Source organism: Atractosteus spatula, chromosome 13 (genome assembly GCF_055471065.1).
Source record: "Atractosteus spatula isolate fAtrSpa1 chromosome 13, fAtrSpa1.hap1, whole genome shotgun sequence".
NCBI classification, from domain to species: domain Eukaryota; kingdom Metazoa; phylum Chordata; class Actinopteri; order Semionotiformes; family Lepisosteidae; genus Atractosteus; species Atractosteus spatula.
The window spans coordinates 32439353-32456408 of NC_142718.1; the positions used below are offsets into that span (position 1 = coordinate 32439353).

The window sequence follows — 17056 nt, forward strand, 5'->3', positions numbered from 1 at the left end:
TGGTGTTTCTACTGTAAACTGCCCCTGTGTGTGCCATGCCATGGACTGGTGTCCTGTCTAGGGTGTTGATCTGGCTTGCACCTTGTGTTTCAGGGATAGTCTTGGGATTATCAGTACCCTCACAAGAGGTGGCTTATTAATTGATTATGGCACCTTCTGGTGGGATTATGAAGGATACACAGCAGTAAACATGATGAGTGATTACTATGCAAAGTCTCTGTTCCTTTATTGCTTTGAGCATTCTTGCTACAGATGCTCACAAACCCCAACTTTTACCCGTCTCTTACAGTTGTGTGGCAAAATTATAAAACGATAGTACAGGCCTAGCTTGTTTGTTCTATAGAATGAGATGTGACTCTAGGGAATTAGAGATAGATGAAACTGCTCAATGCAGGAGGCACAGCATAGTGTAAGCAATATACCACAAAGAGTATACTAATTTAATAATAAATGTCTAGAGCTGTTCTTAGGTCAGAAATTATAATATTAACTAGAATCTAGCAAACACAGCGGCAACACAGGCAAACAAGTGGTGAATATTTAACGCCTGAACAGATGGAGGAGTTTCAGCCCCTAATCAGAACTCCCATTCATAATGTATTGGTGACGAAGGTATACATACTTTCATGTGTGAAGCCAGCTGTTGCATTGCCAGTGCTTCAGTGATTAAAATGTTGGTGAATAAAAGATGCAAAATAAAATGTGAAATTAAACACAATAGTCTTGTGCTGCATCGTGGTGATTTGTAAGACCGAGATGAAAGAACAGCCTAATATAAACATTGTAATGCCATCCAGACATGCAGCTGATTTCTTTTTAGCTGTCTGTTTATAATTGTATTGCAGATGAAGGAATCTGCCTTTAAATGTGTAGGTTCTGCCCAGATCAAGGGTTGCAAATTTTGCCCAGTTTTCCAGTAAGTCGATAAAAGTGTTTCTCTGCACCGCTAGACATCCGAGTTGGGAGTGACGGAGCACATTGAAGGGGACCCCTGTAAATTTGCTCTGTGGGCCGGAAGGACCCCTTCATCTGACAATAAGACAGTACTCAAGGTATGTTCCTGGGATGCACCACGAAGTACAGTATTAGTTTTGTAGTACGAACTACAAAAGGCTGATTTGCTTACCATAACATGAGCTTCATGTGTGAATTTTCTTTAGCTTTTAAGATTGTATTTGGTACAAAGGCCTTTCTCCTTCATCCCAATGAAAGTCACATTAGTGTCTGTAGGAAACTGTGTACTGTATACTGCAGTGTAAATTCTTCTTAGTTCACGTACATCACAGCTGTGCATCTTCTCAGTCGGTCTTTAAGACCAGAATCCAGAACTGGATAGGAAAGAAAACTAAAAACCTCTCTTATTTTACCAAATGGGTTATATCTAGAATGAGAATGTTTCATTGCAAGATGCCAGAATTCACACATCTGCCATGCATGAATGGAGGATTTCAGGTTCAACGGATTTCAGTACAAGACCTTTTTCTAGCACATCAAATGTGATTGAGAAGAGCCTCTGGATGTTTAAATTGCTACACATAAATTGTGCTTAAATATAACTGAAGATGCTTGCTTGCTATTTATCTTGAATATTTATAAATAGCTCCTTGTCTCATATTTCCCTTAAATATCTCATTTACACAGAAGTATTAAAGTAAAAACATCAGCAACCTTACATAGAAGAGAGAGGCCAACATTTCTTTTTGGCTAGCAGCTAATTGTTATATTTCTGGGGTAGTTTGTTCTAGACCCCACAGCATTTTATGTAAAACAATGCCTACAGTTTGCAATTTCAAGTGCACTTCCAATCAGTTACTATTTATGTCCTCTGTTTTATGTTCCACTGTGTAAACAAAAGCATGTTTCAAGTCTTTCATGTTTAACAAAGTTGCTCATGCTCTGAATTAGTACTGAGTGAGACAGGCATTTATGTCCATTAACTGAATACTTAATTTCAAGATAACACTGATTTTAAAAACTGAGGGATTTTAAGTCTACAAAGACTAATGTCTACGATATTACATGGTGTGAGACTATTGCACTATTTTGTAATAATGTAGGATCTTTGGAGACTCATAGTTTCATTGTTGCTGTGTCTAAGTATCTACCGTATATCCATCTACAAGTGCATTGTATTTTTAAGTGGAAGACCAGGCAGTGCTGTTCCTGATTTATCATTGAGCATTGTTAATCCAATAATTAGAGCATTTTAGTTATAGTGGACTGTTTTACACTGTTGGTTATTTATCTAGTTGTTTGTGTGTGTGCTAAACTTCAGGCTTCAAGTATTGAAGTAAAACAGGAGTGGATCAAAAACATCCGGGAAGTAATTCAGGAGAGAATCATCCACCTCAAGGGTGCTCTGAAGGAACCCATTCACTTGCCCAAGACACCTGCCAAACAGCGTAACAACAGTAAAAGGTGAGCCTCTCGTTCTGCATTTGTTTCATCATGCAAGCGAAAACATTACTATGTTGCTTCACTGTCAGAAATAACATAACATAAAACTGGAAATAAAATAATGAAACATTGCCATACACCCAACATCCAGTTATGTCGAGGTCTGATTTGGTGCTGTTTTGGCTGCTTCAAATGGACTGAAGAAGGACTCATCAGTTGAGCCAATCAACCTGTTTTTGGCAAATTATAAATCTGAGAACCCGGAGATGACAGGAACATGTACACTCCTCACAGAAGGCAGCCTTGGCTAGGGTTCTTACCAGACACTAGAGCTATGAGGCAGCCGTGCTTAATGCCACCTCATCATTCCTTCTGGCATATTTACAATGTATCTTGAATTTTATATACCAGATTTCCTGTATATTACAATCATATGAAAGAGTATCTACATTTTGCTTAGTGTTTAAAAACAGTGCAGATGCTGGAAAATCAGTCATAAATAAAAGTCCAGATATGCTACATATTATATTTTAAACAAAAGCAGCACTCCACCATAATGATTGCTGCATGTCAAAGATGCAGAGCATGTGCAAAAAAGCTGGTTGCTCACTGAAGGGTAATTGAAAGCAGCAGACGGTTTGGCAGACTGAACCTGATGTACAGTGTGCTTAAGTGTTTATTTAACCCATTTTGACATTGTTGACATTCATATCATTATTCACCATTGAGGTAAATTGTTGTGATCACTGTTAAAAATAACTGAGTGAAAATAAGCACAAAACCAAGAAGCAATATGAAAATCAGTCCCAGTAGCAGAGGCTACCAATGATACTGAGAAAACTGACATTTTAAGTGCCCATCTGTCCAAAATCCGTATTATAAGAAAATCAGGAAATGCTTATTTATAAGAGAACTGTATAAAGAGACAGTATATAAGAAATCCTTCCTTTATTGAGAACATAAGCAAGATTACAAATGAAGGGAGTCCATTCAATCTAACTAGCTGGTTTGGTTCTCTCTAACCATGTTGTAAAGTTTTGGCTGCCCTCCTGATGAGCCATCCTTACAGCATAAAAAACATGTTTAATTGAATGTTACTACAAACTGCTTTGCCACTTTATGATTAGTACGTATTTTAAAATCATGTTTTGAATTATCTGCACATGGGTGGTATTTTTTTGTCCTCCTTTCTAACCCAATGTTTTATCTTTGCAGGGACACTGGAGAGGATGCTGACAGCCAGGGAGATGGGAGTAGTCAGCCTGACACCATTTCTATAGCATCAAGAACATCCCAGAACACTGTGGACAGTGACAAGGTAGGGCATGGGTTTAATTAAAACCTTATCTGCGTGTCAGACAGGGACTGGAAAATCTTATCTTAGTCTGTCACCTGTAGCATCTTCTGGATGACATTTGCTATGTTCTATTTTAGCCTTTTCTGATTGAGCTGTTACTTAAGTAATGCTGTTTGTTGCTGGAGGTTTTTAAGTTACAACCTGCTGTTCTTCACATTTTACTTAAAAAAATCTTCAAACTTAGTCAAAAGGCAAAATTGAATAAGCTTTTAAGATGTTTGTTGACTTACCTAATTTGATTTTTCATTACTGTTATGCTGGATGATAAAGGATAATCATGCTTATTTTGTTTGAATGTGATGCTGTAAAATCGACAGTATAACAAAACTCTGAGTTTTACCTTCATTCTTATTCAATAACTTTAATCTATTCATTAAAATTCCAGCCTGACCTAATTCACATGACTTCTTTCCTTCTGTAGTCTGTGGTGCTATTTATACCTAGGTTTTAGAGCACCGCCTCTATTTTGTCACATGACCCCTGAGTGACAAGTAAAATTCACTAGGGGTTTCCTATGCCTACCCTTTGTTTAAAGCAGGGACTAACTTTCATGCAGGTAAGGTGAGCATGTGGGTTTTATCAGGTCGGCTTCATATTGTCATAGTTATAATTTATACTTAAAGAAAAGGAGGCTCTTCTACTGTAATTTTGAAATAGATAAATCAAGGGTCTTTTTTATTCAGTAAACTTCATTTAACAGAAGCAAACAGCTCTGATTGACACACTGGGTGATGATGAACTCTACATTTTGTACTCAATATATTTTTTAGTGTTTGTTGAGAAAACTCCCTGGATTTCTTGTTTTTCTATCTGCCTCTGTCCTCTACCCAATCTCTGCAATGATTTATTCTCCACAAGAGACTCCTAGTTAGACAGGCGGCCTGGTCCAGCTGCATCTTGTGGTTGCCAAGTGTACTTTTGGCCTGGCATCTAGTCAGACAACTACAGCACGGCTTGAAGTCCACATTTATTCTCTGTCCTGAATGTAGGTTCCAATCGTACAGATGGCTGTAGCATGGTGACGTGGACTTGCCTTTCAGGCATGTCAGTGCAGACACTCAGATACTGTTCTGTCCTGGAAATTGTTTTTCTGTTTATGACAGCATATTAAAACACATGCTTAAAGGACGTGACAGGACTGAGTAAAACATACTGTATGATAAATGTGCTTGTTTCGGGAGAGCAAGAAGGTTCACAGAAGTGTAACACTTGCAAGGAAGACTTGGCAGAACTTTCATTGTTTGCTTATTTTTTCTGTTTTACTCAAGAACAGATAAAACAAGTTCATATAACTTTGGACTCCCAGCTGTTCTTCATCTCAGGAGTTTATAGCTTACTAGAACATTAGCGTATCAAACTTCTTATACAGCCAACAGTATTGTTGTTTCAAACTAAATAGGGCAGAATAGTTATAGTTATATTTTTATTTTCCCCATGTCAAAGATTTTAGTCAGCAATTCCCAATGGGCCTCAATTATGCCATCTTAAAGGACTGTTTATAGTTAAACAGACTGGGGAAACAAAGTTAGTCTTAATAAAATTAGTCTTAACCAGTTAAATGTTAGAGTTTCTTTATCATTTTTATAGAGTTTTTACTCTTACTGAACCCAGTACTGGACAGATGCTTATGCATTAATTGGAGGTTGTTGTCAGAAATCCCATTACACATGTGTTTTCTCTAGAGTATTTTCTCTAAATCTGACAGCATTGTATTAGCTCTTTTGAAAGCATTATTCAAATGGAAGTTGACATTTTAAAGCTTTTGGTTACTTTGAATATGTTTCCTAGTCAATATTCTAATAGTCTGTAGCTTCCCCAACACCTCTTTAATCTATTGTTAATTCAGAGAAAAAAGAAAGCTCAGAGGCAAATGATAAAAAGTGATAAAGTGATCAATTAGATAAAAAAGCAAAATGTGCAAATATTTAATCTGTGACTTAGTAGCTTCACCTTGATTTTTTAATATACGGTAGCTGTTTATTGTATTCAACCAAATAAATACAAATGAAACCATATTGCTGTGTGTTGTCATTAGTCATCACCATTGTTTTTGTATCTCAGCAGACAAGGCAAATTGTATAAAGCACACTAGTAATTAAGCTGAAATACCAGATTTTAAAAAACACTTTGGACTCCAGTCATTCAAATTGAGGGTCAATAGTACAGTATTTCTTTATGCTTCCGTATTGTGAAACAGGTGAAATTGATAGTAGGTAATATGTAATGTGCTACAGTATGTTTACCATTGTTACGCAGCTGAGCTCTAAAGCACCATTCTACAACATTGTGCAAGCACTAGCGATACATAACCTATTGAAAGAAAAGGAAATACTGCTGCTCTTTCCTGACTGTGCAAAGATTAAATACAACTGTAGTGACTGGCAAAACCTACTAGCTTTGCTAATGCCCGGATTCTAAGGAACTTCTATCATAACCAGAAATAAAGATCTAAATAAATATTAAATATAAATAGTAGCCTGCCCAATGTAAGAAGGTCCAAAATTGTTTGTCAGTGATTGAGCAATCACTGAGTGAATGTGGGTGTTACTTCTACTTCCTCATTATAGCTGAGTGAAACATTTCATGAGCACAAGCGGTTACTGCTGTGGATCCAGAAAGTGAATCATCATTTGTTCCAGAAAGCCTTCCCAATTGTCTGCATTAATATCCTATTTACCCGCCAGACACTGAGTTGGCTGTTCCACACCAGCATAGGCTGACTCAGTCAGCCACTCCTTCCTTTTTTTGGAGATGGGGACATTCTTTTTTTCCTCCTCCAGTAAGCCACTACTTATTACCCACCCAGACACACACAGCTTTGCTTTCCAACTTCCCCCTCCTTTGTCTCCGCAATTTAGTGGAAACTGCAAATGTTTTCTTATTCTTATTTTTATTATTCTTTTATTTCAGAACATATTTGAATGTTCTTGCCACAATTGCAGTTGCTTCAGATCTTGGCCCACAGTTAAAAATGTACTACAGATAACTCCAAGGAGAAAGGAGTTAAGGAACTCTCGATTTACATGACACCACCTATTGAGTAGAAGATTTAGGTTTCCACTGTAGTCTGATCTCACCTCCCACCCGTGAAGTCGCTGGCTTATAATAAACATTACGTGTGTTACGTGTGTGTATTCTACATTTTCGAAGTCTGCTAAGAAAGCTTAGAGTTAGAAACACTGAAAACACTAAATTATGACCATTTTACAAAATAAGCCTTAGTTTAATTTATTCACATGACATAGTGTATTGCACCAAACATCCTGTACAGTATCAAAAGTAGAAGTATGCAACGTGTATGCAACGCATATAGAAGACTCAGAGTGTGTGGATTACATGTGCCCGTTTATATACTGTATAATAAAATGCCAACACATAGCCCCAGATAGGTGTAATCCTGCTCTGAAGACAAATTGTAGAGTTCAACCTACTGGTATTTTTAACAGCTGTTAGTCATTCTTTGGGGGGGGGGGGGTGTTTCAAAAACAAAATGTTTCTGGCTTAAAGAAGTTGCAATTACAGTTCCTGTATTTGTAGATGTACAGTATAGTACGCTAAAATAAAAACAGTATATTGACAGACTGATAAATAACCAGAATGTAAATATTGGGAACAAAATATGAAAGTTCTTAAAACAGTTTAGGAACAGAGGCTCATGGCTCCAGCATAAACACTGTAGATCATAAGGCTCTGCATTTCTAGGGTCTTATGAGCTTGAGTACTTATACAGAGTTAGGTTTTTTTCCCTGTAGACAAAGTTAACATTCACATATGCATGCTAGACCACCCAACTTATGGGATCTCATGCTTGTTTTGAGTTCAATAAACCAGATTTTGTTCCATTTGCAAAATGATCTGATGATCTATTTCATTAAAGGAATTAAATCAAATTCATTACACCCCACTCTCGAGAGCTTGTCATTAAGCCCATGTGCCTCCAGCCAAAGTTGTATTCTGCTCTTTTAACAAACCAATTCTATAGGCATCACTGTTTCATCTGTAGGTCACAAGATCACCCTTGTGCTTGTGATCACGCCCCAGGCAGTGACTGTGTTAATGTTGGATATCTTTGACAACTCTCACAGTAGAGAAACTGTAGGCAGAAGTGCAGGTGCTGCAGGATATGTTTTTTTATCCCTCTACAATTGCTTGAGGAGAGCCACTAGATCAGGAGTTGATAGTGATTACGTATTTAGAGTACAGCAGTGTTTTTTAGCTTCAAATATTGGAGGATAAAACAGTATCATGTCAAAGTGGATGAACTTTAAGCCGTCCAAGGAGAATAGCCCTGTAAGTAATATAAGATTATTTGTACAAGGTATCCAAATACACCTAAACTAAGTTAAAGTTTTAATAATAACAATATGACTACATATAAAATGTAAAATGTAGTGTTTTTAAGGCAATAGTGTTTAAATGATGTGACCTGTTCTGAAATGTATTTTTAGTTTGACTTGAGGCAGAAGGGAGATTGTTTTGGACAACATTTTTGTCAGTATAACAGTGATATTTGATATTTGAGATTTTGGATTATTCATTTTAACTGCACCACTTTGTGAAAGCAGAAGGCTTTTATTTCTCTTCTCTGTGTTGCAGTGAAGTGGTTAAGTTTTTCTACTCATACTAAAGGCAGGAAGCAGACTAATAAAGGCAGTTGAACTAGTCTGCCTAGCAATTACAGAGGCAACGATTCAAAAGGAAGACTCTAATTTTAATGGCTGCCTTGGTGTTGTGCTCTACAGCCACAAAATAGTCAAGATTTTGGTTTATAGTAATATAGTACGATCTTGACAGCATTCATTCTTCACTTTTATATTAAGTGGGGGGGGGAAAAAGTAAGTCTTGTCTTGGGAAAAGAAATCCAACGAAGATCATAAAGTCTCTTCTAGAGAAAAAGGGAAGCATTTCTGGTGATGTTGTACAGTTAAAGTTTTTGTATAACCTTCTTCACATCCCATGAACATAATCCTGATCCTGAATATGTGCATAACTGCAGAGGGTTGTCCTTGTTAATGTTGTTTGGACAACTGTAGTTTCTCCCACTACTACTGTGTAATCATTCCGGTTTGTGTGGTATCTAGTATGTTAAAAGACCTGATTATCTGCAAGCGATTTTAAATATATACAGTACTGTTGTGACTTGCAGCACATGCTTCATACCAAGCCAGGTGAATAGTCTATACTGTAGGTGGTTTCCTAAGTTATTTTTCTGTCCTTTTAAGGTTCAGTTGATAACATTGGAACCTGCTGTTATTTTGACCATTAAATAAAATATAAAGGGCTATGGGGATAATTAATGAGGATTACAGGTTTACATAGCTGAATTATATGCCTGGACTGTTTCAGCATATGGGTTCTCCCTCAAATACAGAATCTATTTCCACTTATAATACAGAATCACTGCAGAAATGCTTTGTTTTATTTTTATTTTTGTTTCTTCACAGCTGCAAAAGAATACCTCTTTTTTACTGTAATGAAAATCAAACTGCTGTCTTGAAATAAAATATCCATAACAAAGGCCTTTCCCATTAAATTCAAATCTGAGCACTTTTCAGCATGGTTATCTTTTGTGAGATATTGTACTATCTCTTCATCCCCAGAAGTTGCCTGGCAACCAGCCTTCCATTTTCTCTTCTCAGGTTGATGTGATACTATACAGATGGTAGTTGAGGTAAACATGTTGGGGCTCCTTTGCCTATCCACATAAACCTAAAACCATAACAGGGACAAAACAATATGTAGTGAAAAATATGATCTATCTCTAGTCCATGAGTGTAGCAGAGTGTAGTACATTGTTTTGCATTTCTAAGTTGAGTTTCAAGGAAAGATTAGTGTTGCACAAATACACCCATCATCTCAGCTGGAGTGAAAACTTTTATAAGGTAAGAAGGAGGAGCGTAGAAGTACCCAAGTTAAATATTACTTTCCTGTTCATTGTTATCACAATTTGAAGTCTGAAAAGGTTGCAGCACTCTTACAGTAAACATTTGAAGTACATTTAAGTATTAATTGTGAATGAAACATTAAAAAATTAATTTGTTTTTCATGACGGATCGGTATCGGGATATTTCTGAAGTAGATTATTAGTACCCATTCTGATTGCTACAGTTTATTAATTCGTGGTTAACAGAGCTTATTTAAATGTAAGTTATGTCGTTGTGCTCTTCTCTAAAATAGAAATTGTGACATTGCAGTTTTTAGTTTCCTAGAAATAAGGACATTTTTTGCACAATAACTGTTGTATTTTTCCCTTTCAGATTTGCATGTGATTTGTTTATTTTCTCATCATGTTACTAGTTCATGCCATAGTAAAGAGTTAAAATGGGATGTTTTGCATTGGATTTTGTGCTAGGGTCTACAGTAGTGTGAATCATGTTTTGCATATAAGACATTATTTTTGCTGTGATTGTAATCATGAACTGCAATTTTGAACTGACATTTGTGAGTATGCAGAGTAGAAGTAAATGATTTGCATGTATTTTTTAGTTGTATTACCAGGACTCAGTGGTATCAATAATCTGGAAGTCTCTCAGTCATAGTAAAAACTGAAGAAACCTGCAACCTCAGAACATAGTGTGCAAAGTGGGACTGCAGGCTGCACAGGGCACTCCAGTTCAGGGCACATGCATACGGATAATGAAGAAACACCACTTTATCAGAATGCCTCTGGAAGATGGGAATCAGAGGCATTCTGTGCTGTGCTGTGTGGTAGCAGTGTCAAACCATTGTGCTATTGAAGCGTGGGAGATGCCAAGTTTTAACAATACTAAAGATAGCATCTTTCACAGTCAGACTTTCTCAATTGATGGATTGTGTTACGTCCCAGTGTGTGTTCTGTGTGTGTTTTTTCTGTTATGTCCACACTGTTGACCCGTGATTGTTCTCCCTTCCCCATTGGCCCACCATTACACCACACTTTCAGTTGATGTCATCATCAGTTAGCTCTCAGCCAATCAGAACACATTTTATTCACTATATGACATGGAGGTTTTCAGCAAGGAGAGGCCTTTCGTTTGACTTCGGTCCCGTTTGGTTTTGGTTATCACTTCGCTTCGCTTCTGGTTATTGCTTCGGCTTCGTTTGTTGGTTTGTTTTGTTTGTGTGTGTGTATTTTCGTATAGCTTCGGCTTTGTTGTTTTGTCGGGGGTTTTTTTGTTAGTTTCTTTGTACTTTCATTTGTTTGTGTGTTCATCCTTGTTTTGCCATTACCTTGCCCCAGTGTTACATGTTCAACTTTTGTGTTCTTTTGTACCCTGCTCCTATTGATTACTCTTGTTTTCCCTTATTTGTATGCCTGGTTCACTTGTGTTTTTGTGTGAACTTTTGTATATAAGGTTAGTTTAGGTTGTTGGGTACACTTACACACTTAGTTGATTTTGTATTAGTACACTAGTTTAGTATGGGTGAGTGCCGTTTGTCTTGTATGGTTTTGGGTAGTCAGTGCAGGTTAGCTCGGGTGTTGAAGACACCGAAGACCGTGTGTTTCGGGTTTTCTTTTGTAGTCAGATTAGCTTTCCCTCACTGTCCTAGCCAGCTCCATTTTGTTTGTTATTTTCTTTCCTTTGGCACCACTCTAGTTCCTTACCCTTGTTATCACGCTTCCTAGTCCCTCACCAAAACCCACCTGCTTCCAAAAGAATTATCCTAAATGTTACACCTCTTTACCCCTAGACACTTGGGGTCATAACAGATTGACAGTAGAGTTTGGACACAATTATCTCCTCTCAACTGCTTGGCATCTGCAAATCAGATTCTGTTTTCTTCAACCCTTGATGCCTGACTAAAAAAAACTTTGCCTATTATGGGGGTGATAACAGCATAGTTGTAAAGTAATTTGCAATATCAGCAATATTGCACCAAAAACTGCAGCTGCAGAAGCTAGAAGAAATGCATTGTAGTTCAAGAATGCCATTAACTTGGCTTTCCAATGTTAGATTTCACTGTTAACAGTAAACTATACAAATTACTTCGTAATGTATGGAAGCGAAGAACAAAGGCTGGAAATGGACAGGGATCTGAAAGAATAAGAAGTCCTTACTGTACTTGAAAATGCGACATTGGAATATTGTATTGTGTTTGGGCAGTGACAGACTTTCCAGATAATTTACACTCTTCCAGTGTGGAAACTTGCAGACTTATGTAGAACAGCTTAATCAACAACCCTATGAAAAACAGGCACCTTTGTCTCAGAATGGCAGCTCTTGTAAGTTATGTGCTGATTTTACAATTTTGTGATAACATGCACTGGTTATATTTGAATTACCTCCTATTGACTTGCCACAACTCATAGGCATGGCATGCACACAGTAGATGCAGTAACTGTGGTATTTTTTTTTTTGCTTACTTGTTTAAACATATAAGTTCTCTATCATAAGTTGAACAAACTGAGGGTAACGCCTTGAGAAATTATTTCTCCACCCCTTCCTGGGATGCAGTGTGTTTTGAGGCCTCAGAATATACCTTGGAGTAAAAAACAAAATCCTGGCTACCCCTTTTGCAAGAGGTTGCAGCTGCAATATCCAAACCACCAGGCATACCCATCACCTGTTTGGATGGAATGTGCTCTCCACGTGTCTCTACAGCAGTGTCTGCTGTGGGGACAGTTCACCTCCTAATGCTTTACACAGCTCCTTCCCTTGGAGGTCCTGCCACTTTTTCAATACCTGTGTCACGGTCCTCCTGGTAACTCTGATAGCATTATCTCTTACCACTACAGAGAATGATGTATCCTTTGTTCTCTTATCTTTTGTTGGCAGAAGCAAGTCTCGGTCAAATTCTGAGTTACTTTTGCCACACTCTCAGCCAACAAACTCTGAATGACTTTGTATCTGTTATTTACTGTATAGTTTGTTTAATCTTTGCACTGATGTTTGCACTGATGAAAGTATGTTCTCTAACTTCGTCTCACTAAGCTATGAAAATGTCTGCTAGGAAGCCAGGTGATCATGGTGTCCCTCGAGGAGTAACAGTGTTCAGCACTGTGTCTGCAGTGAGCCCATGAGTGACTGTAATCCAGTTCCAGCAGGAATTAATACATGTGGTAGTGAAATCAGGGTGTATGTGATTTTCAAATATTTTTTTCCTTGTACAATGTATATTTTCCTATTATGTATCTCCTTTTTTCATTTGAAAAAGATAGCAGCAGGTGAACTGTTGGTCAATCTAAGCAGCATTATATTTTAAAATTTTTATACTGAAACAATTCATAGAGTATCTGCCATATACAGTTTCACCTGTTTATTAATTGGGTGGCGCTAATCTTGTTAGGAGATGAAACATGGTCATACGCCTGTCGAAAATATACACGTCCTTTGTTTGACCTCCTTGTTACCTCCTGAGTATGAAACAACAAAAAGGGTCACAGCATATGCATGGTAAGAAAAATGTACAGTACATGTGAGTTTACACATGAAAAGATTATATTTGTATATATAAAATGCATATCGGTTTACTGTTTTGAGTCCGTAACAATACTACAGTTCAGTGGAAATGCCGCAGCTCAGTGAAAAATTGACCGTGACGTTTCTAGGGCAATCGGGGATGCTTCCATCCACCATTCATTTCAACAGCCTTACCAGCAGACAGAAAGCACCTATAATTGGCCTGGTATGATTAATTATGTTTAATTATGCGGAACAAACGTGGTGAGGGATCACTTCTGCACTGCAACGACTATAGTTTTATGAGAGTAGGCTCATGGAATACTCATAAACCTTATAATAGTAATTAGTCAAGTAAGAGTTCATATGCAAATACCTCCACAGTGGTAACTTATTGACTCATTGTCACCATCTGCAGATTGTAAGTAAAAGTGCATAATAACGACCTGGATGTTGGCAAAAGATACTGCTTTCTGTCTGAGCTGTAGTGCTGTATTTATTTGGCTATGGCTGAACATTATTACACAGAAAAAAACATGAAGTTGCTGAGTTTTCTGTAAGGAAACATTAAAAATTAGGTAGAAATGAGTAATTGTGTGTATGTAGAAAGAAGGATATTCAAGCTCAGTGCTGTGGTTGATGGGAGTATCTCCACTGTGCAGCAGTACGTTGACATTTTGAGACCTGCGCCCATAGCTGTAGCATCACCAATGTCAACACAGTCCATTAATCTTTCAGAATGATGATGTTTGTTCCCACACAGCAAAAGCTAATGTGAATTTCCTGGGATCATTGTAAGGCACTGGCCTACCAAGTACCTATTGTATGAGCATCTTGGTGTCAAATACTGATAGATATTGTCACTGATATGGCAGTCACCCTAGATATAGACTGGAGGAACACATCCGTTGTCATTGTAGACATACAGCAAAGTAATAGGTATAGTTCACTTGCTGTATGTAGGAGCACCTACCCATTGACAGGTGACTACTGGACCTTCTTGATGATGTAGGCATCCTCTTCAAACTTTATCCTACTCATAATCTAAAAAGTGGTATTGTATGTCTAAATTATTTTGTTGTATTTAAAGGCATTTAAATCAGTTAATACTTGGAGACCTTAGCACATTCTGCAGACTCCACTCAGAGTGCTTTACAGGTAATGAGGACTCATCTCCAGCCCCACCACTGTGCAGCATCCACCTGGATGATGCGACAGCAGCCATAGTGCACCAGTACACTCACCACACATCAGCTATCAATGAGGAGGAGAGTAATGAAGCCAATTCATAGATGGAGATGATTATGAGGCCATGATTAGTAAATGCCAAGGGGGAAATTTTGCCAGGACCAGCATAACACATCAGCTCTTTACGAGAAATGCCCTGGGATTTTTGATGATCATGGGGATTACGTCTCGTCTAAAGGTCAGCACCTTTTTTACAGTGTAGTGTCCCTGTTAAGGGCATTAGGACCCGCACAGACCACAGGGTGAGCGCTCCCTACTGGTCCAGCTAACACCTCTTCTAACAGCAGCCTTAGCTTTTCCAGGAAGTCTCCCATCCTGGTACTGGCCAGGCTCACATCTGGTTAGCTTCAGCAGGTTGCCATTTGTGAGTTTCAGTGTGATATAACTTCTGGCTGGTTTATCTTTTAGTGGAATTGGCGTTTGATTCTGAGCTATATTGGCACAGCATGGATGTCTCAAAGCTCTGTGAAATATGAGGCTTATTCTCATATAAGATAAAGGTAATCTTTTCATGATAACAGGCAGTGAAAAATATTCTTGACTAAATGACTTCATTGGGTATAGTCTGAAATGTTATATTAATTATAAATGGAGATTTTCCTTTTGAATCTACACGCTAGTTATTATGTACTGTTTCTAATTATTGTAGTTAAGTACCTCTGTATTATCAAGTCCTTAAAAACGCTCATACTCTGTAAAATTATGTCATAGGATATGCAGTGCCTACAATCAAAATGTTCTCATTTACTTTATGAGATGTTATTATATTATAGAACATATTAAAATCTAAAATTAACATTTTACTTTTGTTTTTAATAGTACTTAAAATTTAATTATGATGTTGGATTGTCTTTGAGTTGTTACTGAGGAGCTATAAATGCAGCGATGTTTACTTCACATTTTTGCCTGTTAAAAACAACTCTTTGTGACTGAAATAGAAATAGCTATTTAATAATGTATCCATGACAGAACAGACTGCTTGGTCATAATTCACCACAGCACCAAAAACTATATACTATTTTGGAACCTACAATTTCAAAGTTTTGGATTTTGTCAGTTAGCATTTCTAAATATTTACATAGACTGCTATTGAAATCCAATGGAATTTCTATCATATACAGTTCATTTGATAAAATATTTCCTGAAGCATGAGAGTGAAGTAAACGGGAAAGTAGATTTTCAGATTTTAAGTGAGATTTAAATAACTGAAATCTTAGGAAACTCCAGAACAAACCAGAAGCAGTTTATTTATTTAGTGAGATATGTAATTGCCCTGAGCAGACAGCAGCTCGCATGTTTCCATTGGCTGGTTTGTCAGATGCAGCGTTGGCCCCAGTAGGAGTTGGAGATCAAAGCAGCCCATCTTGGCTGCAAACAAGGTTTGTGTGTGTGTGCGTGCGTGTGCAGCAAGCGAATCTGACAAGGGCTTGTGCGAGAGTAAGCACTGGAGGATTCAGGCAACAGGTTAGCAGGCATGAAGGACTGTTGCTTTGGTCCAAAGCTGATATTAAAGATTTCAGGGGCTGTGAGAGATACTCTTTCATCGTTGGAACTTGCACATTACAGGGTAAGATGCTCTGTATTATACCGGATGTGGAGTCCAATGAAATTCTGAAAAGAGTGATTGAATAAGTGTCAGTATACTTGTTTAAATGCATGTATGTGTTGTTTTAAAAGCTTAATTAGGCACCGTTATTCATTTAATATTCAGACACATCTAGAAAAACGTTTGAAACCACAGCTGCATATACAGTAGTAAATTCAGAATTCACTTCCACTTTCTTAAGAGCAGGACATCTCACTTTGATTTCATATTCCTTTTAAAAAGATATTGAACTTCTCTCCACTTGCAAGGAAGTATTCACTCACAGTTTATTTTAATTTTGTTTACCTTAGAATGAGATGAGGTGGTAACATTAACACTGTAGAAACATTTATAAATTAAAATAGCTGACTAGTTTTTGACTTATTTTTACTAAGATATTAAGTTTAATTATAGGGAATAACAGATGTGTACAGTATATATAGTGATCATAATGACTGTTGAATAGTATTTTGTTGAAATGGAAATATATTTTGTTTTACTTTGCCTGACCCATCTGTTGTCTAATATCTTATATTTTAGATTCACGTGGCAAACAATGTTTCTGGTCTAGTACTGCAGGACTATAATATTAAAGAGCTGTTGAGCATGGCGTACATCCATATGGTGATACACACTTCTTACTATAAATAAATAACTTCAATTGTCATTAGTACTTTCTTTATATTTGTTTTAGGTATTAGGCATAATTAGGCATTAAATCATTGGATTAGGCTTCATTGCTCTCAGTGGTGTGATGGACATCTCTTATATGTTACTGCATTGTGTATTACTATATTCTCTAAAGAATGTCTTTAGTGTCTGATCTGTCTTTTACAGTACTTCACCTACTTCTTACATAAAATCCATACTTATTTATGTACTAGACACCAGTCATTTCCTTCTCCAGCTGCTATCAATTTTCTGTTCATCTTGGCTTTCCTTCATTTGTTGGAGATGTCCCTTTTATATGTGATCATCCTTAGAGCTAGGCTTTGCAGAAAACAGTGGATTATTGAGTATCGTTCACTCTAGTTGTTTCGCTCTTCCTCTTGGGAGAGGTGTCTTGAAAAATATGCCGAAGTCCTTGCC

At 37.3% G+C, this 17056-nt stretch overlaps 1 protein-coding gene across 1 annotated transcript in view; it reads left to right on the forward strand.

The window, feature by feature from the left end:
• The window catches only part of kalrna (kalirin RhoGEF kinase a), a 209033-nt gene that overhangs the window by 128926 nt on the left and 63051 nt on the right, over positions 1-17056 (forward strand). The window contains exons 31-33 of the mRNA XM_088930063.1: positions 951-1052; positions 2276-2418; positions 3613-3715. Coding sequence (XP_088786189.1) covers positions 951-1052; positions 2276-2418; positions 3613-3715 — 348 coding nt within the window. The remainder of the gene's footprint in view (positions 1-950; positions 1053-2275; positions 2419-3612; positions 3716-17056) is intronic.